General features: G+C 36.1%; 1 protein-coding gene across 1 annotated transcript in view; it reads right to left on the bottom strand.

The window, feature by feature from the left end:
* Uggt (UDP-glucose-glycoprotein glucosyltransferase) overlaps positions 1 to 23,385 on the bottom strand; it is an 820,111-nt gene that overhangs the window by 674,086 nt on the left and 122,640 nt on the right. The window contains exons 7-9 of the mRNA XM_090386735.1: positions 23,160 to 23,256; positions 10,513 to 10,594; positions 304 to 404 (exon numbers count right to left, since the gene is read on the bottom strand). Of these exons, the coding sequence (XP_090242861.1) occupies positions 304 to 404; positions 10,513 to 10,594; positions 23,160 to 23,256 (280 nt within the window). The remainder of the gene's footprint in view (positions 1 to 303; positions 405 to 10,512; positions 10,595 to 23,159; positions 23,257 to 23,385) is intronic.

The following is a 23,385-nucleotide window of genomic DNA, read 5'->3' as shown; positions in this document are numbered from 1 at the left end:
TTTTTTCAAGGGATTTGAAGTTTCTTTTAATTTTCATTCTTTAAATTGTGACATTTTCAGTTCCACTCTATCTTAATTTCCTTCTTAGTAAAAGAGAGTTAAGTTTTGTACATATTATAAAGGCTTTAACTAATTTTCTTATTGATAGAATTTCTCAAAGCTAAAAACATGCTATAAACTAGCTTAAAAGTTTATACAACTAATGCGAGTGCACGCACTCATGCACATGCACACAACAGCATCTGTGCATAGCTATATGGTATGTAGCTGTGCTTACAATGAAGGAAAAAGCCAATACTATACCTTGTAGTTCCCACACCTTAAGAGTGGCTATATCTTTTGTACTATCCAATATATGAGCTTTGAATTCATCAAAGGACTTTATTTTGTCAGGATGTAATTCTCTAATGAAATTTAAATAAAAATTAAATTAGATTATTGAAAAAACCTAAAAAAAATTTTTTCTACTTTATTCAAATAGATATCAAATAAAATTAAAAATCACAAATAAAAATAATGAAATAAAATAAAATAAAATGACATAATATGACACATGACATAAAATGACATGACACTTATGACATAAAATGACATGACATGACACTTATGACATAATATGAGAGCTGAACTAAATCAATTTCCATGTGGAAAGCAAATTTCAGTTAAAAATATACAGGGTGTTTTTAATGTATGCCCAAAAACACTTTGTGGAGTTGCTACATCAAAGCGTTCACTATGCAAATAAGCATAATAATCTTTAAGTTGCATATTGATTTTACCATAAATATTCGAAGTAACAACTTTTCACTTGAACACAGACCTCAACTCATTGAATTAATGATTGCTGAGTATGCCTGAAAATTCCTGCCGTGGTGTTTCACAGTCAATTTTTTGCTGCAGTTCTGCAATATGCAAAACTTATGTTTTATACAACTGGTACTTTAAATAACTCCACCAGAATTAGTCAGGAGGATTCATGTTGGTTAATCATGCTGACCAAGCAACAAGTCCTCCCCAATCTTATCCACCTGAATGGAGAGGATGCTACCTACTGCAATAAACCTTAGCTTGTCAGCTGAAATGGACAGAAGCATCATCACATATGAACCATGTCATGTCTTGTGCAGAAAGTAACATCTTCAAGCAACCCAGCAAAATACCTTCCAAAAAATATTCAGGATGGTCTGATGCAACACATGATTACACTTTCTGCAAGTGAAAAAGGTACAATTGCCACCACTGAAGAATGCACCAAGCTGGTGGAGGAACCCATTGAGCAGCACCAATTTATCAACTTTTGGTCATGGATTTTTTTTTTTTTTTTTTTTTACAAAATCAAGAATTTCATCTTCAACATCTTGATAGTCAGCTTGATGGTTATCCCAGCAGTCTTGCAATATGGTGAAATATACCACTATTAAGATGGTATACAGGTAGTTCCCAACTTTATGAATTAATTTGTTCCTAATGCATGTTTGTAAAGCAGGAATGAATTTTTTCCAATAGACAATGTTAAAAACAGGGGCTACATTCTCAACAATGAAATTTGAGCATAGTAATGTTAAATAAAATCAACAGTTTATGCTTAAACGATGATTTATTTATTGAAAAGAAATGAAAACATAGCCTTTTAAATCAAGCAATTGGTTAAAGAATATTAACGACCACTTCTGTTTCATTTTGTACAATCTATGTTGGTTCTTGACATCCATCAAAATTATAAACTGATGAGAGAGTTTATTCCAAATAATTTTCATGTTGGAAAACAGGCCTTGTGCGTCAGGTTGCATATCATCTAAGTTTCTTGCGACTACTGACTAACTGGTTAAAATAAATTTATTAAAATAAAAATGATATATACATAAGATAAAACAGAGATAAAATAAGATAAAAGCATTAAAATACAATAAGATAAAAGCATTAAAATACAATAAGATAAAAGTGTTAAAATATAATATAATAAAAGCGTAAAAATACATAGAAGCTTTCGAAGCAAAGTGCCTCTTCATCAGCTAGTCAGTGAATGGTGTACTTCAGTATATATTGATGGTTACAATAGCACAAGTCAGCTGGTCGACGATTTCAATATCCCGTTGGGGCTCAAGATTGTGCTGCTCGACGACTGCGGTGCATTGAAAATTAGTGGTTTGGTACATCTTGTTAGGATTTTGCATCTCCATCATATATGATGTGCGCAACTTCTGGGGAGGAAATAACAATCTATTATTCCTAAGGTGAAAACACCTGTTCCTCCTTTCCTACAGAGTGGTTCCATATACTGCATTATGTGTCCAGATTGTGGAGTGTGTTATGTAGGTGAGTTTAGTAGAAGATTGAAAGATCGGGTTTCGGAGCATGAGGTGGCTCTGCTGCTAATTTTGAACGCTCCGCAGCCACCAAGCATTATTGGGCTGAGCAGCACAATCTTGATCCCTGACAGGATATTGAAATTGTCGACTATTTACGTGATTATCACCAGCACTCATGGCTTGAAGCACTGCACATAGCCACCAATAATTGTACAGGCCTGACGTAGCCGAGTGGTCAGGAGCGAGAGTGCAGAGCACGTGTTCTTTGAGTGGACCGAGGTTCAAGCCCGTGACTACTAAATACGATAAATACATTTGTATTGACGATATTGTTGTTTTATTTATTGTAAACTCTACTGACTTGGTTGTCATGCCGGAGTATAAACAGGAAATTTATTTATTTATTACTACGAATTGCACGAGGGAAGTACACTTACACCTGGGAGGGCACTGACTCTTTAAAAATTACAGGCTCCAAAAAAGCGATAAGTGTTTGCCATTTTATTTACCTAATTGTTATTTTATATTGTATTTTATATGTAGTTTTATAGTTTTAGTTACGATGGTTATTTTTATTTTTAATTTAGATAAAGAGTTTTTGTAGATTACTACTTAATATACATAAAACCATTGTTTTGTTCAAATCTTGCAGCAATTGTTTTTGTATAGAGTGGTAGGGAATTCAAATTTTTAATTGTGGTAGCTCTAACATAAAATTACGTAGCGTAATATGCATCACTGCATTTAGGATTCTATTAGATAACGTAGTACAGGAATACCTCGCATAGGTATTCCTGTTAATTCGTACCAAAAAATACTGTGCTATGTGAAACCGCGCTGATCGAGGTATTATTGGTATGTATTTTAATGTAATGCGTTTGGACAATTTGGTTATATGGGTCGAATTGCAAAAATATATAGGTGCTTGTTTACTATAAATTGATGCACACGAAGTTCTTGCAAAGAAAAAATTGTACAGGCCTGACATAGCCGAGTACGTCAGGCCTGACGTAGCTAAAATGATAAAAATGAAAAATACTAATAAATACAGTACAAATGATTTTTATTGCATTATGTACATACCAAAAGAATATAAGTGAAGTATGTACTGTATTTTTATTTTGAAAAATAACTGATCAGCTTAGTTTGCACAGTTTCTTCTTCTTTTTATCTGCATACATCTCTTTATAACATCAAATGTCATTTTGCAATGCCTGCCTTACTTTTATACCTTGTTCGATGTTTGGATCTAGAAGAACACTCAGTGCCATTACATTTCTTCTTTCCACTCATATTTGCAAATAAAGCTGTAACGTTTTTAAAAAATAATCTTTAATAAAAATACACAGCAAAAAATATTTGTAGAGCTTATGCACAGTCAATGACCTCACCACATGGAATCTAGAGTGTTTACTAATGTATGAATGCTAGCAGAGTCCTATATAATGGGAATTGTGACAACAGTCAGCGTGGCCTTGAATCCATAACACATTGGACTACGTGCTAGCATTATAATACATACATACATACATATCAAATGTATTGGTGCGTAAAGCAGTTAATTTTTTTTCAACTTTTAAACCATGTTATAGCGAAACCCGTGCTGTTCGAAGGTATACCTGTATTGACAATTAAATAATTAAATTTATTGATCTTATTAATTTAAAATATAATGGCACAGACTAGAGCAGCAAAGCAATGGGCACAAAGTGGCAGGAGTGCTGTGACTCGGAGGAGAACTGGGGGGGAGGGCAATTCTCCAACGCATCACAGCCTAAAAAATGTGCAACTTGTGAAATGTTAGCCGCTCTCTGCAACAGAACATGATCTAGTCAAGGAGGATGTCTTTGTGTGTGGCAGGTGCAGAGAGTGTCTAGAAATTAGGCACCAACTTAGCGTTCTACTGGGCGTCTATGAGAGCTTGAGGTGTAGGGTAGATGCCCTCGAAGAAATAAATATGAGGGGCCCATCAAGCTCTCAGCTACCCAACTCAATGCCAGAGCTCACTCCTGGGCATCAAGGCAACATAGCAGCAATCTCCAAGACAGAATGCGCTGGTCCCAAAGGAACTAGTTATTGTTGGTGACTCTATTGTCAGGGAGACGGATAATATATTGTGTAAAAAGGATAAATGGAATAGGACCAGGGTATGTCAGCCAGGGGAAAAAGTTGATGATGTTGTAAAGCATATATCATCTTTTAAGGGCATAAAAGGTGATACTGTTGTACACGTTGGCACCAATGACATTAAGAGTAGGAGATCTGCAGATTTACTTAACAAATACAGGTCAATGTTGCAAAAAAATTGTGAGTTAGGGTTTAAATTGGAAAGTGTCTGCAATTCTGCCCAGACATGATGGGGGGAGTACATGATGAGCCTTGTCAATAAATTCGGCCCTGGAGGGAATGTGCAAGGCTCAAAGCACAGAATGCTTTTCAGCATGGTCTGTGCTTGTTAACAGGAGAGACTGCTTCTACAGGGATGGAATACACTTAAACAGAAAGGATGCAAGAATATTTGCTGATGCTATCGAGGCAGTGTTAAGTGGGTCAGAAAACTGTTAGCTTCAGGGAGTTCAGAGACTAAAAGGTTAAAAGTAGCTGCAGGAAGAGGTGAAGGTGATTCTTGCACTACTTCTATTAGAATAAGCAGTGGCCTGTAGCGAGGGGTACTGGGAGTTTCAGGGACTGATGGCAGTCATCGTGAAACATGTGGGTATATGGGATGTGTTAGGGTAACTAAGAATACATGCATGTATACCAATGGGAAGTATAGTAAATAAATTTGATGAATTTGAAATGTTGGTCAAGACATCAAAGGCGGATATTGTTGGGATATCGTGGTGTCACACAGATATTAGGAATGCAGAATTGAAATTTGGGGAGTACAATGTGTACAGAAAGGATAGAAAGGCAGGAGGTGTCACGCTGTTAATTAAGAAAAACAATCAAAAGAAGTGCATCCAGTTGATACAGATAAACAGTACACTGTTAAGTCAGTTTGGTGTGACAAAAGCACTGCGAAAGCAAAAAATAAGAGTAGGAGTGTGTTATAGGCCTAATGACTCGAATGAGTACAATGAACAATGGTACAGAGAAATAGTGGGCTAGTAAACCAGAATGTCTTATAATGGGGGATTTTAACTGGAACTTGTGGGTGGTCACTCACACACTAGTAAGACTTTTGTGGATTTATTGAATTGTTTTCTACAGCAACATGTTTGAGAGGCAACCAGAGAGAGTAATATCCATGATTTGATAATTAGCATTGATTATTCATGCATTAAGAATTTGCAGATAAAGGAACCATTAGATGACAGTGATCACAGTGTACTGATGTAGGATTTACTTAAATATATAATTACCATCAGTAGAAAAGGAAAGGGTTTTTGCTTCCGTAAAGGTGAGTACAGTGGTCTCAGACAGTTTTTAAATTCTGTACAGTGGGATCAACCAATGATGTTAGCACACCAAATTCAAAGTGAGAAGCATTCAAGGAATTAATCGTGAAAGTTACTCAAATTTTCATACCTATTAAGAAATATTTTTTAGGCCTAAATGGTTATCAAATGAACTAATGAGACTCATGACAGAGAAGAAAAATGCATGGGATGCATATAAATTATCAGGCGACACAGAAGCCTATGGCAGATATAAGCTAGTCTGTAATCAAGTCACAAAGGAGGTTAAGCAGGCGAAGGCAGATTACAAGAAATCTTTGGCAAAGGATGCTAAGAAAAACAGAAAGATTTCTTTACTTATATAAACTCTAAAAGAAAGGGGACGAATCTGATTGGTCCACTGGATATCGATGGTTCGGCTGTTGATGATCCTCCTTAGATAGCAAACAAACTGAATGAGTAGTGACAAATGGGCCTGGAGTACTGGGGTCCATAGTTTCAAATACAGATATATACAGTTATACCCAGATATTTATTAACAAATAAAGTACAAATAAAATAAAATATAAGTACAAAAAAAAACCCAGTAGCTTTCGTGTTCCGAAAGCTAATTTTTTTTTTTTTTTTTTGTACTTATATTTTATTTTATTTGTACTTTATTTGTTAATAAATATCTGGGTATAACTGTATATATCTGTATTTGAAACTGAATGAGTATTTTGCATATACATTCACACATAAGGAAAATGCCAGAAGGTTATCAAATTGTAAGGGTGCTTAAAGATTTCGTAATAACTAAGAGCAAAGTGGAGGAGAAATTGTTTAAGTTAAACATAAGAAAGGCACCTGGGGTGGATGGGATCAATCCAGTTATATTAAAGGAGGCGGCAAAGGAAGTAAGCAAACCCTTAGCCATGATTATCAGGGCATCCTTGGACTCAGAAGAGGTCCCAAAGATTGGTGATGTGCAAGTATATCTCTAATTCACAAAGGGGGGATCGAAGGGTGACACAAATACAGACCAGTTAGTTTAACTTCTGTTCCGTGTAAAATAATGGAGTCACTGGTTAAAGATGCATTACAGGATCATCTAGACAAGACGTCAGCAATAATTCAGACACATGATGGGTTTGTTAAGGGAAAGTCTTGTCTGACAAATTTGATAGAATATTATGATGTGGTTACAAAGGAACTGTATGCAAAAAATAATTTTGATATCATATATTTGGATTTCAGGAAAGCTTTTGACACTGTTGCGCATGGAAGACTATTGTACAAATTGGAGCAGAATGGTATTAAGGATAAGTTGCTACAATGGATAAAAGGATGGTTAAGTGGGAGAAGACAGAGGGTGGTAATCAATGGGTGCTGCTCTTCATGGACTAATGTTATTAGTGGAGTCCCACAGGGTTCGGTGTTGGGTCCACTGTTGTTTTGTATATTTATCAATGATATTGATGAAGGTATATCAGGCTTAATGTTGAAGTTTGCAGATGATACAAAGGTTGCCAAGGTTGTTAATGACAGTAATGGCAGTGTGCTACTGCAACAGGATCAAGATAATTTGGGCAGATGGGCTAAGAAGTGGCAACTGAAGTTTAATTTTGACAAATGCAAAGTACTGCATATGGGTAGTAACCCCAGAGAAACATACCAACTGTGTGGTACTACACTTAAGGTGGTAGAAAATGAAAAAGACCTGGGAGTAATTGTGCAGTCAGATATGAAGTTTTCTGAGCAATGCAGACAGGCTGCCAGGGCAGGTCATGTGATCTGATTGAAGTGTATAAGGCCGTAAATGGGTTGAGCACGCTGAATTCTGATGGGATCCTTCCACTTGTTCAGATTACGAACCTAAGGGGGCGTAAATTCAAATTAAGAAAAGACAGATGTAAAATAGATGTGTGGAAATTTGCCTTTTGCCAGTGGGTGGTTAATTGCTGGAACAAACTTCCATCTGTCGTTGTGGAAGTTGATAAGTTAAATAAATTTAAGGAGGAACTTGACAGGCATTTGGAGGGAATGGTGTGATTTTTTTTTTTTTTTGGCTGATGCTGCACAAGCTCATACATTTGCTTTCTTGCATCACATGTCACTACTACTACTACTTTCCAGTTTAATTAAAACAAAATTTTCACAAGGCAATGGATAAGGTTCATTCCTATAATTCCAATTATCTGCGTGTTTACAAAGACTACATTATTAATCATCAATTCCATTTCATGAATTTTTTTATATTTATTATTATTAGCAATGGCCACATGGTGCAAGGAAGCATGTCTTATGCTGCCCCAGATAAAAAATAAAAATAAATAAATAAAAAAATAATAATAAAAAAATGAATAAATAACAATAATAAAATAACAAAAAATAAATTAAAAATAAATTAATAAAAAAGAGAAAAGAAAATGGACAACCTAAGCCTCTATCACCCACGTAGATAACTTATTCCAGTAATTTATAATATTATGTATATGAAGAGGTGGAACCCATAACTGAAGTGTAGGGTCCATGATGCTATCATGGATTCCACAATTTTTTTCTTACAAAAAATGTAGACTGCCTTTCATCTCTGTTTCCTCAAATCACAATCAGGCCCTTTGTGCATGCAAGAGACTTCTGTACCTCTCCAGTCAGCTGAAACTTCAGTTGAGTCAAAGGATGCCTCCATTATACATAATAGTTTTAGTGACCTCCTTATCCTTTCTTTCAGCCTAACTGAATAAGTTACCAGAGGATCCTTGGGCTATAATCACTTAGTACATTTACAATTATCACTAATGCATTCCAATAACTCTCAGATGGTCAAAGAGCCATCTCTACTTCGAACATGCAGATTTTCTTGTGTAAGCATAGATAAAAAGTACCTGTTCAACCATCAATACTGGTATTGGTTTCTCTGCATTCTTTTCCTTTTACTACTGTACACAAAAACAAATTTGTTTCTCTCTCTTGGACCTCTTTGCTAGATCCCATTCATAATCTGCCTTAACCTGTCTCATTCCTTGTAGAAATTGATTACAAACCAATTTATGTTTCAGATTGAGTAAGCACTTCGTTTGGAATCAACTCACTCTTTTCTGATACAAATTTCATCAATTCTTTGGCTATCCAATTTGGTTTGAATCTCGAACCACAGGTAATTAAAGATATGAAATGTTTAGTAGCATCTAAAACTATATACCTGATCATTTTGCATTTAATATTTTGATCCTTCGGAATTTCAGTTGTTCCCAGTGAATGGAGAGGGGGAGAGCAAGAAAAGAATGAGAGAGAGAAATATTTTGGGGATTATGATTACGTTTGAACTGTACATGACATACTGCAACAAGATCTACGAAAATTGGGTTGATGGGCTGAGAAATGGCAGTTGAAGTTTCACATTGACAAATGCAAGGTACTGCATATGGGTAGCAGAAACTCCAGAGTAACCTATCAACTGTGTGGTACTACAATCAGGGTAGTGGAGAATGAAAAAGACGTGGGAGTAATTGTGAAGTCAGACATGAAATTGTCTTAGCAGTACAAAAATGCTGCCAGGACAGCTCACAGGGTCATGTCAATGATATACAGAAACTTTGCTAGCAGGGATAAGGAGGTGATTATCCTTTTTGTATTAGGCCACAGTTAGGCCGCATCTTGAGTACTGGAGGCCTCACTTTAGGAAGGATGTATATCATCTGGAATGGATGCAGAGAAGTGCAACCAGACTGGTGAAGGAAACCAAAGGGTGCTGTTAACTAGAAAGGCTAAGTTCTGCAAATTGCAGTGTCTTAAGACTAGACACCTGTGGGGAGATCTTATTGAGGTGTTTAAAGCCTTGAGTGGATTGAGTAAGCTGAATGTTAATGGCATTCTTCCACTTGCTGAGACTATACATATGAGGGGCATAAATTCAAGCTGAGGAAGAATGGTTGCAGGATTGATATGTGGAAGTTTGCCTTCAGCCATTCGGTGCTTGATTATTGGAACAGGCTTCATCTGTTGTTGTGTAAGTGGATAGGTTGAATAAATTGAAGGAAGAACTAGACAGATTCTTGGAGGGTATGGACTGGTTAACTATGTAAGGTTTTTTTTTTTTTTTTGCTGTTGCTATATAAGCTTGCTTTCTTGCATGATTTGCTATTACTACTACCATTTGTTTACTTTCACTGCATTATTTTAGTACTGTTTATTAACTTGTAAACTACAGAGAGTTACAAATTATCACATCTTTTCCTTATACAAAAGTTCATTACAGGCACTTCAAGAATAACTTCCATTCTATCTTACAATTTTTTGTCTTCTGTTTTTGAGTTTAATTAGGCCAATTCATAGCAAAACAACCACCATCAAATTAGGGCAAAGAATCTAATTTCAAGGATAGCAAAAGTATTTTGGATAACGAGAAAAGTATTTCAAAGAGAAAACAGACCTTGTCAATCAGTCTTCTGTAATTTTCAAAAACTTACTTTACAATAACATAAAGTAAGAAAGGTAATCAATATATTATTAACACATTTGTAATTTCTGTAAAATGAATTATAGCCAAAAAAGTCTAAAGAAAACTTGGTATTCAACACACACACACAGTTTTTTTATTACTTTTTTTTGCTCTGCTTATAACTGGAAACAGCCATACTTATTCAGCTCTAATTATTTACCCACATACCATATGTTTAGTACTGATGTTCTGATATCAATGGTAGCTTTTCAGAAATGCACATGAGTGATTTATATTTTTGGTCTGTGACTACAAGTTAAATTTACTATTAACCTAAAATAAATTAAAATAGTATTATTAAAGTTTACTATTAACTTACTTTAGCTTGGAAAAAATGAACCCTTGCACTTCTTCTGGAATATCTGAAGTTTCTTGTTGTTGTGGCTGTCCTCCTTCCTCCTCTATATAAGTCATATTAACATTTAATAAAATTAATGTTGTTGCTTTCCCTTTCATACAGGTAACTTTTTTTTCCTACTAAGTTTCCAACAAAGAAAATTATTTAAAAATTGTCTAATTTTTTTTAGATTATATTTACTATCAATTTGTACAAATAAGTCTAGTTAATTAATGCAGTGCCTTACATTTCTGATGTGTTAGCAAACAGTAATAATTCATGATTTAGAGCAAAAAGAAAAAAAAAAAAAAAAATCAGCAACAAAAAAAATTTTTTATGCAGAAACCAAGAAAATTAATTTTCAAAACAATCAACAATCAATGCATAACAACAAACATATCCAGTACTTTCACTACAATATACAGTACCCTATGTGATATGTACGAAAAAAATAAAAATAAAATAAAGAATACTGTCAGATTTCTACTGGTTTGATTTTAATGAAAATTGAGAAGGCTCGACAAATCATTCTAACAGAGCAAAATATAAAATTTCATGAAAGATTTCATGTCCACTGGGAGTTCAGCTGTTAGATGCAGATAGATAGATGGACAACAGGTGCAACATACATATATGCTAACATGTCTGAAAAGGAACACTAATTAGTGTTCCTTTTTAGAAACAAAGCAACAGTCATCCGCTGCAGTGGAATGTATGACTCTCCCCACCAAAGGATTTGTGAACTCAAAAAGCTCCACAACAACAAGAATGCCTCAGCCATTGACTATTATCCAGCCAAAGGTCAACAACTCCTTTTGAAACCACTGACCTTAAAAGCATCATATTTCAGTCACTGACTGCTATCCAACCAAACAATTCCTTTTGGAGCACAGAAGTGCTGGTGTTCTCTGAGATGGTGCTTGTGGGTTCCCAATTCTTATTTAATTTCATTTATTGTGGAGGCATTCTTCATTTTGCAGATGAGTGCACCTCCATAGGCTAGGAGTTGTGAATTGACACTACTGGTGATGAATGCTTTGTTTTTCTTATTTTTATGATTTAATTTTATTTTGAATGTTAAGGTATCTTAATACTGTACTTATTGCAGAACTGTATCTTGCCAAGCACTGTAGAATTAATTTCTCCCATTAGATTTGTGTTATATAAGTGTTTCACTTTTCTTCCACACTAGTGTTGGATATCAATGCTGGTATTACTATTAAATTTTGATAGTAATACCCAGTCAATCAAAAGATAGTAAATTTTTATAGTCTTATAGTTTATGATTAGTGTAAATTTACACTTACACCCCTTTCATGAATATAAGGTAATGAATGAAAATCTTAATCAGACATGCTGGCTGCGTGTCTGATTACGAATTTTTATGGGGCATCAACATCAAAAATTGTAGTGTGCCAAGTTAAATGGTATAATAAAATCAGATATGGAGAATAAAACTGTAAAAGAACTTTAACCATGTGTTAGTTGTGTGTGATCAATTTGACCCTGACAATAGTTCAGCAATTTGTGTTTCATCTACTACATCTACATAGCCAAACTTCCTAATACCTGTTGTTGAAAATGTTTCCTTTAAATTCTCTGCAAAAAATTCCAGAAATGTCTGTTAATTATCACACAATTAGAAAAAAAATCATGATTAAATTAACACATTAACGATGGGCGACCCACCAGTGGATCGCTGCTCTAATGTCCACTGAGCAAAGCGATTCACCGGTGGGTCGCTGCAGCTAATTATCATCGGACGTTGCAACCCACGGGTGTCTCATTTCAGTTTTGGCATTAAGCACCCGGTGTTTAAGCATTTTATCGGATTCACCAGCCCTCCATTATCTACCAAGTGTCAGCCCTCCATTATCTACCAAGTGTCAGCCCAGGATCAATATTTTTTATTTACTGAGGTTTTTGTGGGGTATACAAAATCATAGTAGTTAGAATAGAAAAAGGAACCAACAGTTGACAGTTTTTATTTCAAATATAATTATTTTTGTTTACAGTGAATTTTGTTGAAGCATTCTAGACACAAAGCAAGTTGATTTTCACAATCTTGACAAAATGGCTTAATTTTTTTGCCTTCCTGTCTGCTTCTTTCTTTCCTTTTTCAGAAATTGTTTTGTAACACTCCCTGCAACGTTTCCTAACTTTCCTTGCTTGACCTTCCATTTTACAAAAAGTATGAACTCTGCCGGGTGCTTTTGTTACTTTTGTAGTAGTCTCGCTATTCAATAAACTGAATATATTATACTTTCTCGGAATTGAAGGATGGATAGACAATTATTAGTCCCAAATTTACTCTGTACCACCAATGCATTAACTAGCACAGTACCAAAGATGATCTCCATTGCAGCTTTTTTATACCATTTTACGGTTTTATGCAGGCTACAATAATATGACACCATTTGGTCAGATATATCCACTCCCTTCTTTGCTTGATTGCAGCTGATAATAACCTCGGGTTTCTTGATTTTTTCTCCCTTTCTCTTGTTCTTTCCTGTCTCAATAATTTTACACTGATGAGTTTTGCATGTTGTTAGCATCATTTATGGATCCATTTCATGATTTTCACTCCTTTGTTATTCTCCCTGTTTCATTTTTTTCCCTGTAATATTCCTTGGTATTCCTTTTCGATTGCTTCTTTGAGTCCCACAGAGAAAGGTTTTCTTTTCTAATAACTCTTGCGCTAGAGGGAAACTTGTTTAAAAATTATCCGAATAAAAATACATCCTTCATTGAGCAGATTAGCCATCAGTTTCATTGAGACTGCATGGGAATGTCCTTTACCTTCCACTGAATCACCCTTTCTGGTATAAATAGAGATTTCATGAGTATATCCCTTGGGCAAACAATTTATAAAATTTGATCCCAAATTTATGAGATTTGTTAGGGATATACTGCTGAAAGAGTAGCCTCCCACACCAAGGGATCAAACTTTCATCAAGGACCAAGTTTTTTCCTGGCTTTAACACGCTTTGAAAATTCCTACTGGCTTTATATAAAAAAATTCTGATTTTGTTGAGATGGTCTTGTCCATTGGCAGTTTCATTGTCAGAGAAATGCCAATATTTCAGCAGACCTAGGAAATGATCTCTACTCAGATTTCCTAATCAGATTATTCGAGTATAAATCTTTTTTTGACCAATGTAATCATATATATCTGGGACATGAACAATTCCCATTATCAATAATATTCCACGAAATTTTTCCATTTCTGGTTCAGTGGTTGGCCTCCAATCTGCTTTCTTCTTTTTGGGTTCTCATATATTACTAGCTGCTGATGACAAACAGTACTGTGCATATCTGTTGGTTTCAGTAACCATCATCTGAAGGATATCGTCAGTTAGAAACAGTTTGTATATATGGCAAAGTTGGTTCAAATCAACATCAACAAGGATTTCAGCATCTTTATTATATTCATTAATTGAAATTTTAGTTTTTCCTACCTCTTGCCAAATAACATTTTCAGACTTAGATGCATTGGAGATTACTTGAGAATTTTGGTCATTATTTTCATCACTGATTTCATGATATTCATCACTTTCATCAGATTCTTCTGAGGTTTGGATCTTATCATCACCATCATTGTAATTGGAATGTATATCTAAATCATCTAATTCTGACCCGTCGTCAGATTCATCACTAAAGAAATATTGTGGCTTCTCTTTTGTCCACAAGTCCAACTCTGTTCTCAATGTCCTGGACAATTTTCATCATGTTTTTGGGCACCTTTTTCTTTCAAAAGAGGTACATCTGAATCATCACTATCACTTCTATTCATCAAACATTCATCTTTAGCTCGTTTTCCATAAAAAGAGGAGGAGGTTCATTTCAAAACTTTTTAGAAATAGGTATCTATAAATACGATAAACGAAAATTTGCAATATCTAAAGAGTTTACCTCAATCTTTACATTAGTGATAAACGAAATGTTCTCCACATGTGCACGTATTTGAAATGAAGTCAATATGGGGGCAATAACTATTGTCAGTCTCACAGAGTACGAACAAATTGGAAAACAATGCTCGTAGCGGTACCAGGAAGTAATTCGAGCGTGTACATTGGCGACTCACTAGTACTTATTGACAATACTTAGGGCCACATGGGGGCGGGGTGAGTCACCGGTGGGGGTCGCTATCAAATTTTCACGAAAAACAAATGACAACTCGTTTTTCTTGCACATACTGTGTTATTTGTCACTTAAATGAACTAAATTATGAAAAAAAACAGTCATCATTTGGGAAATAAAAGTCATGAGTCTATCTGTCTCTTAGGTTTCATGTTAAATAAACACCCCAGTGTGAATGTGTTAAACCTAATTACAAGCGGGCCTTGATTAAAGTGATTAATTCATCCCACGAGCGCATTGTGCAAAACGGAAACGTGTTAATCGAATATCATAACCAATAGGAAAAATTATAATTGGTCCTTGACCTTGTGGAATGTCCATAAAGAATTTTAAAAATACCTTTTAAATAACTTTTTAACTATATATAATGTAAAACATAATGAAAATAATTATGGAATTAAATGTTTATTGCATAAAACAGCGGTTCTTACACTGCGCCACGGAATATTTTAAATTTTCGAGGGAAACACAGCGATACTCGACATCTGTCGGACACCACGCGAACTACTAGCTCGAGGTAGTTCATAGTTTCAGCATTTCTTATTAAGTTGTTTGGACCTAACTATTAAACGAAACTGTTAGGTATTTCTTTTGGTCTGGGTGCACCTTGAAAAAATTACTGAGACATTAAAGGTGCCACGAACCGAGAAACTTTCGGAACCTCTGACATAAAATACACAATGAAGAAATTACTGTTGTGGAAATATTTGAACAGTGTTGACTTTCTCTTTTCATCAATCAATTTCCGATAGCCGACAACAATCTTCTCTGGGCCCTGGCGAAATAAATATCGGCAGAGAACATCAAACCTTTTGTTTGAGATGTAATAGAGGGATTAAACTATTGTTCAGAAGCTTTTAATTTTAACCCTTCCGTAGCTGCCATATCATTTTTCACCGTATTCCTTAATTGCACTACCAGGCCTACTGCCACTAGTGGAAATATTTTCATAATGATGTTTTCATTATTCCTGCTTTACTTCCACACACAGCACTTACTAAGAGAAATATATATCTTTGTGATCAATGTAAGGAGTGCACCGATCTTAAATTACAATTTGGTGCACTGATGGAACAATTTGAGTCCCTGAAGAAACAGATGCTTGCCCTCAAGAATGCAACTGGGAGCTTGTCAGGGACTCAAGACTACAACAATCTACCAAGTGATGCACACCCGATTCGGGCCTCAAAACAGAAAAACCAAGTGCAAACTACTCTGGTTAAAAAGGACATTGTTTTATTAGGAGACTCCATTGTCAGGGAAACCAGGAATATTTTTGTGGAGTAGGTGGAGTAGAACCAGGGTATGTTTGCCGGGGGCAACTATTAATGATGTCACCAACAGATTGTCAGATTTTAAGGGGGGGGGTAAAGAGAATATTATTATTCATGTGGGGACAAATAACATTAAACGTACATGATCTGATGATTTGTTGGAAAAATACAGCACCATGCTGAGGAAATTCTGCGAGCTAGACCACAATGTCTATGTGTCTGCAATTCTGCCCAGACAAGATAGGAAGGATTATATGTTAAAACTCTGCAAGGCTTTAGGGGGGAAATTTCCATCAGCATGGCCCGCACTTGTAGGTAGAAGGAATTTTTTTGTAGAGACGTGATACACTTAAACAAAGGTGGTGCAAAAGTTTTTGCCAGTATTATTGAGGATACCTTAAAGGTTCAGGGAAACTGTTAGTTGGGGGGGGGATGTGGATAATACTGACACGCATTTATCTGATAATATTGGTCAAAGTAACTTTTGCACATACCTCCAGAGTTCTTATCTGTTACCCCAAATGGACATATTATCTAGATGTTCTGGGGGCAGAAACATTTCAAGTGAGCAGGTAGCTAATGCCAGAGAAGAGAGCCTAAAAAACTTCAAGGGTTGTTAAATATACAAGAAGAGTAAGTCTTAATTGTTTATATAGTAATGTTAGAAGTGTCGTCAATAAAATGAGTGAATTCGAACTCCTGGTTAAAACAAGTAATGTGGACATAATAGCGCTTACGGACACGTGGTGCCACCCGGAAATTTGGGATGATGAGTTTCAGTACGGCTTGTATAATGTATTTAGGAAGGATAGGGTAGATAGAAGGGGTGGTGGAGTAATGCTTCTTATCAGAAGCAGCCTGAGTGCGACGAGAGCTTTCCCGGATTTAGATGTTTCACATGCTAGTATAGAATCTGTATGATGTGAGATAGTTGGAAACAAAGGTATAATGCGAGTAGGAGTAATCTACAGACCAGGTGATTGTGAAGATTATGACAAAAGCCTCTACATGCAAATGGAATGGGCAAGTAAGCATCAATGTCTTATTATGGGTGATTTCAATTTGCCTCTAATTGATTGGAGTAAATGGGAAGGAAACTCGACATGGGGAACAAAATTTTTAAATCAACTAGATGACTGTTATTTGTATCAGCATGTCAGGGAAAGTAGTAGAAAAAAGAATATTCTAGACCTCATCATCACCCGCGAATCAGATGACATAACAGAGCTGACAGTAGAGGAACCAGTAGTAGGAAGTGATCACAGAGTTCTACGGTGGATGATGGTGAGAGAGGTAGCAGTAGTAAAATGCAAAGGAACGGGTTTTAATTTCAGAAAAGGAAATTACAATGCCTTAAGGCACTACATGGCCTCTATTAACTGGGTAGATATCACACAGAGAATGAATACATTTGAACTGTGGTATGCCTCTAAAACATTATTAATCACAGACGCCTTGAATGTGTATTTACCATTAAAAAATAGTCCACGAGGAGGGTTCTAAGTTGGGTGAATAGTGAAGTTGTCACATTACTTGAGAAGAAAAAGGTGGCATGAAAAGGTTACAGAGCAATAAAATGTACTGAAGCCTATAACAGCTACAAGATAATCTGTAACAGAGCCACAGAAAAGGTTCGACAGGCAAAGGCAGTTTAGGAGAACTCACTAGCAAACAGAGCAAAGAGGGGAGATAAGGAATTCTTCACACATATAAATGCCAAGAAGACCAGGACAAACCAGATCGGACCTTTACGTAAGGGAAAGGGGATAGTACTAAATACACCAGCTGCCATTGCAGATGAACTCAACAGTTATTTTGCATCGATATTTACAAATGAAAAACCTTTTGTGGCAATGGGAAATTGTGGGAGTGAAGTTGGAAAAATATGTAATTAATGATATTGATATTTCGCAGGATTATTTAATGAAAAAACTTTCGAGCCTACAGGCCAGTAAGGCTCCTGGAGTTGATGGAATATACTCTATAATCTTAAGGGAGGCGGTAAGTGAGTGCATTGAACCATTGAGGCTAATTATGCGAGCATCACTAGACTCTGGGGAGATTCCCTTGGATTGGAAAAGTGCCAATGTATCTCCCATACATAAGGGTGGCTCTAAGAGTGAAGTGGGAAATTATCGACATGTCAGTCTGACTTCGGTGGTAGGGAAAATCATGGAGGCAATGATCAAGGGTGGAATTCAGGATCATTTGGATCGAATTGAAATTCTCAAGGATACTCAGCATGGTTTTGTAAATGAAAAATCATGTTTAACAAATCTGGTTCGCTATTTTGAAAGGGTCACTCACGAGCTGGATTTAGGGAATAATTTCGACATTGTTTATTTAGATTTCAGCAAAGCTTTTGACTCAGTCCCACATGAGCAGTTACTTTATAAGCTGGAACAGGTTGGAATCACTGGGAAAATCCTTAGATGGATAGCAGGATGGCTTCAGGGCAGGAGGCAGAAGGTTGTGATAAATGGCTATTCCTCAGATTGGGTTGATGTAAGAAGTGGGGTTTCCCCAAGAATCAGTATTAGGACCACTGTTGTTTTTAATTTTCATAAACGACATCGATGAGGGGATAGAGGGCATAATGTCTAAATTTGCAGATGATGTTAAAATTGGTAGAGTAGTTAATGATCACTGTCAAGCTGAGCTTCTTCAGAGAGACCTAGATAGACTTCAGGAATGGTCAGAAAAATGGCAGCTATGCTTTAATCCAACAAAGGGTAAGGTATTACACCTGGGAAACAGTAACCCAAAATAACTTATTCACTTGGTGGAGTTCAACTAAACCCAGTAATGGAGGAAAGGGACTTGGGTGTTACGATACGGTCAGACATGAAATTCTCTGAGAATTGTAAACAGGTTGCAAGGAAGTAGAGATAATCCCATTATATAAGGCTTTGATTAGACCACACTTGGAATACTGTGTTCAAGTATGGAGGCCGCACCTAAAGAAAGACATCGAGCTTCTTGAAAGGGTGCAAAGAGGGGTAACTTGCCTGGTGAGACCAGCAAAAGGGAGTCCTTATGAGGAAAGACTTTGAATATATGGGTTGCAGAGTTTGGAAACTAGACACCTTAGAGGAGATTTGGTTGAGGTGTTTAAGGCTCTGAGAGGCATCAGTAAAATGATTGAGGACGAAATTTTCAAGATTATAAATGATGCTAGAACTAGGGGACATAAATTAAAGTTATTGGAGGGAAATGTTTAGATTGAACTGCAGGAAGTTTTATTTTAGTCAGTGAGTTATAAATTATTGGAATAAGTTGCCTACATGTGTGGTAGAGGCTGACAGTTTGGGGAAATTCAAAGGTCATCTGGATAGTACCTTCGGGTCAGGGAAGCGCATAGGATGATAGGTTTAATTTCCTTTTCTTTTATTAATTATTATTATTTATTATTTTTTTTTTTATCATTGTTTTTGTTTGGCTGGTGCAGCATAAGCCATATGCTTTCTTGCGCCATGCGGCCATTACTAATACTAATACTAAATATTTGTAAGATTTTGTCTTACAGTTTCACACCGTTTTCAGGTTTCCATTGCATTTGTACTGTGTAAAACAATCCCTCATTTGCAAATTTAGCAATATTAATTAATGATTTATTGTTGTCTATTTTAATAATAACCTTTATTTGAATAAATCATGGATAATTATTTTTTAAATTAGTACTGAAAAACCAGTATTTTTGTATCAATACCGGGATTTGAATACTGGAAAAAAATGACTGGGATCCCAGAATCTTGGTATTATAAGCCCTACACTGGAGGCATGTACCTGGTCGGAAACAACTTCCAGATAACCTATGTCATCCAAACACTGTTCCACTAGTATAAAAAAGCCCAATGTGCACCATAAACACTCCCCATACCATTACACTGCCACCACCAGCCTGCATTTTTGACAACTGGGAGAATGGGTTCATGAACTCATTGTTTTCACTATATTCTAGCTCTCCCATTAAAAGAAATAAAGAATTTGCCACAACTGGCAACCTTTTTCCAATTCTCCATTGTCCAGCAATCATAGTCCTGAATCCACTGTAACCATACTCTCTAGTGTTTTCTTAAGAGGAGTGGAACATTGGTTATCTGCTGCAAAACTCCATCCATCACAAAGAACAATGAGTTGTGCAATCTGAAATACCTTTTTGGTCACCCAGTACAATGATACACAACTGAGTACAATACTGTACTAGGTATCTGACTGACTGTAGCCTTTCTGTCAGATGCACTTCCACATTGATGCAGTGCTTACAGAAGAAACCAATTTGCAGTACCAAACTTGCAATAAGGAGTGGTTCATTTACATAATCAATGCCTCCCACATACACATATAATATCAACAGAGACATCATTTCAACTGTTATGCCTGTGGGGGCCTGGTTTCATAAATAAGGGGTATATTTATAGTACAGTTATAGCTCAGACGCAGCATGGTTTTGTTACGGGCAGGTCTTGCCTGACCAATTTGATTGGATACTATGATGTAGTCACAAAAGAACTGGATGCAGGGAATAAATTTGATATTACAGTAAACCCTCGCTATTCGCGGGGGTTACGTTCCTGAGAAATGTCGCGAATACCGAAAACGCGAATACTGAGTTATGGCTCCCATAGTAATAAAGGGGTTCCGTTCCAAAGTATGAAATATATAAGAAAAACTAGTCTAAAATTTTGTCTATGTATGTATTATATGTACCTTCATAATATGACTGTACACGACAGTACATAGTGAAATGCAAGCATATGGCATCGAAATGAAAATAAGAAACAATTTAATATTAAATGTAATATTTATTAGAAATTTCAAACCAGCGCCTTTGCTTGCAAAAAAAAACATCCCGCCAGTGTGCTATCACCAGTTTCGCTAAAGTGTTGATAAAGAAGTTTTGCCTTTTCACGAATGATGAGTGAACTTAACGGAATTTTATTTTGAATTCGGTCTTCTATCCACAGATTTAAAGCTTTTCCATTTTTTTAAATTTAACATTACGAGTTACAGAGCAAATTTTTGAAGCAATTAGCGCGGTTTCACGGACACTACGGCAGATTTTTTCTTCCGATTTTTTGATTGATCGTACCGTTGACTCATTGATTTTATAATGTTTTGCCACTGAGGAGACACTTTCACCATTAGAAATTTCGTCTAATAACTCAATTTTATTCGCTAGTGTCATCACCTTCTTTGATATTTTCACATTTCTCTTTTTATTCGTAGCCATATTTTTATAGGGGTTAGAAAGAACTTGACCACAATAAAGTCACTTTCTTCCGTTAACGCACTCGAAAAAGTCTGTTTTACACTGCAAAACGGTAGAGTTATCATTTTTGTAAGCATATCAATTTATAAATTGATAAATTTATTCAATTTATAAACATATAAATTAAAATCAAACGACGAAACCTTCCATGACTAACACATACTGAACAAGGATTAGCGAGAAACATCCACGCTCCCGATTTTTTCACCCCTCTTCCCCACCCACTGAGCGCTGTTTTGACCAGGAAAGATAATTTTAGCCACGCCCATGTTTTTTATGGCGGAAAATATTCACGCCGTTTTAAAATTCACATTTTTTTAGGTTTCATTTTATATTAAATCGGCGATCGCGAATACGCGAAACCGCGAATACAGATACCGCGAATAGCGGGGGTTTACTGTATATATTTGGATCTTAGAAAGGCTTTTGATACTGTTGCACATGGAAGACTGCTGCACAAATTGGAACAGTGTAGCACTGGAGGCAAATTGCTGCTATGGATAAGGGGATGGTTGAGTGGCAGAAGACAGAGAGTGGTAATCAATGGACACTGCTCAACGTGGACTAATGTTATTAGTGGAGTTCCTCAGGGTTCAGTGTTGGGTCCGTTGTTGTTTTCGGTATTTATGAATGATATTGATGATGGGATATCAAGTTTAATGTCCAAGTTTGCAGATGATACAAAGGTTGGCAGGGTTGTTAAGGACACCACTGACGCTATGCTGCTGCAACAGGATCTGGAAAGGTTGAACAGATGGGCTGAGAGGTGGCAAATGAAGTTTAACATTGACAAATGTAAAGTACCACATATGGGAAACAGTAACCCCAGAGCAACGTATCAACTCTGCGGTACTACACTGACAGTGGTGGAGAATGAAAAGGACCTGGGGGTAATTGTGCAGGCAGATATGAAGTTCTCTGAGCAGTGCAGACGAGCTGCAAGAGTAGCTCATGGTGTCTTGTCAATGATATACAGGAATTTTTCTAGCAGGGATAAGGAGGTGATTATTCCCTTGTATAAGGCAATGGTTAGGCCACATCTTGAGTACTGTATACAGGTCTGGAGGCCTCATTTCAAGAAGGATGTAGAGCTGCTGGAACGGGTACAGAGAAGGGCAACAAGATTAGTGAATGGAACAAAGGGTTGCTCTTACGAAGAAAGGCTTAAGTTTTGCAAATTACAGAGTTTGGAGACTAGGCACCGGCGAGGTGATCTGATAGAGGTGTATAAGGCTTTGAATGGTTTGAGCATGCTCAATGCCAATGGGATTCTTCATCTTGCTCAGAATAATCAGCTCAGAGGGCATAAATTCAAATTGAGGAAGGACGGATGTCGGATAGATGTGCGGAAATTTACCTTTGGCCAGCGGGTGGTTGGTTGGTGGAACCGACTTCCATCACTTGTTGTTGTTGATAGCCTAAACAAATTTAAGGCTCAACTGGACAGGTATTTCAAGCGAACGGAGGGGTGAAATGGGAGTGGTGTGTTTTTTTGTTTTTTTTTGGCTGATGCTGAATAAGCTTGCTTTCTTGCATCATATGCCTCTACTAATGCTAATGCTATTTACCACTACACAGATTAAACTACACAATAATTCTTCACAGATTATTGTATTACTGCATTTAAAACTAATATCTAAAAACCAGATAGTGGTTTTAAATATTTGCATCTCTTATATTAATGTGTTACATTAATACAAGAGATGCAAAAGATAATTGTAAAAAAGGAGGGAAGGTTGATACATAGAGTGAATATAAGATTAAGCACAGGTTTTCAAGTTAAAAAAAATTTCTTAAACCCATTTTCAAATATAAAATTTTCAATGGGAGTAGGGTCAGAAATTATAAGAGTAAATATTACATTACATATAGAAATGCAATAAAAAATAAATTTTATCCTATATAATTAGCAACCCATCTGCACTCCACAAGAAATTACATGCCTTTCACTTTTGTATCATCCTGAGCTTTGTATTCAGTGCTTTTGATAGCCAGTTCAACACCATATCCCGAAAGTCGTACTTTCTTCTGGGAGTTCTTCTGAATAAGAAATAAAAGAATACATCTCATCTTTCAATATGCCATGAATGCAATGTTCTTATTCTGCATAATTAAACCATTATAATTAATGACATTGCATAGAATTTTTTATTTATTATAACCATACAA

This window comes from Mastigoproctus giganteus, chromosome 1 (assembly GCF_048544385.1).
Source record: "Mastigoproctus giganteus isolate SK-2022 chromosome 1, ASM4854438v1, whole genome shotgun sequence".
NCBI lineage: Eukaryota > Metazoa > Arthropoda > Arachnida > Uropygi > Thelyphonidae > Mastigoproctus > Mastigoproctus giganteus.
The sequence above is the reverse complement of the archived record's forward strand: the minus strand, read 5'-3'. Positions and strand labels throughout refer to the sequence as shown.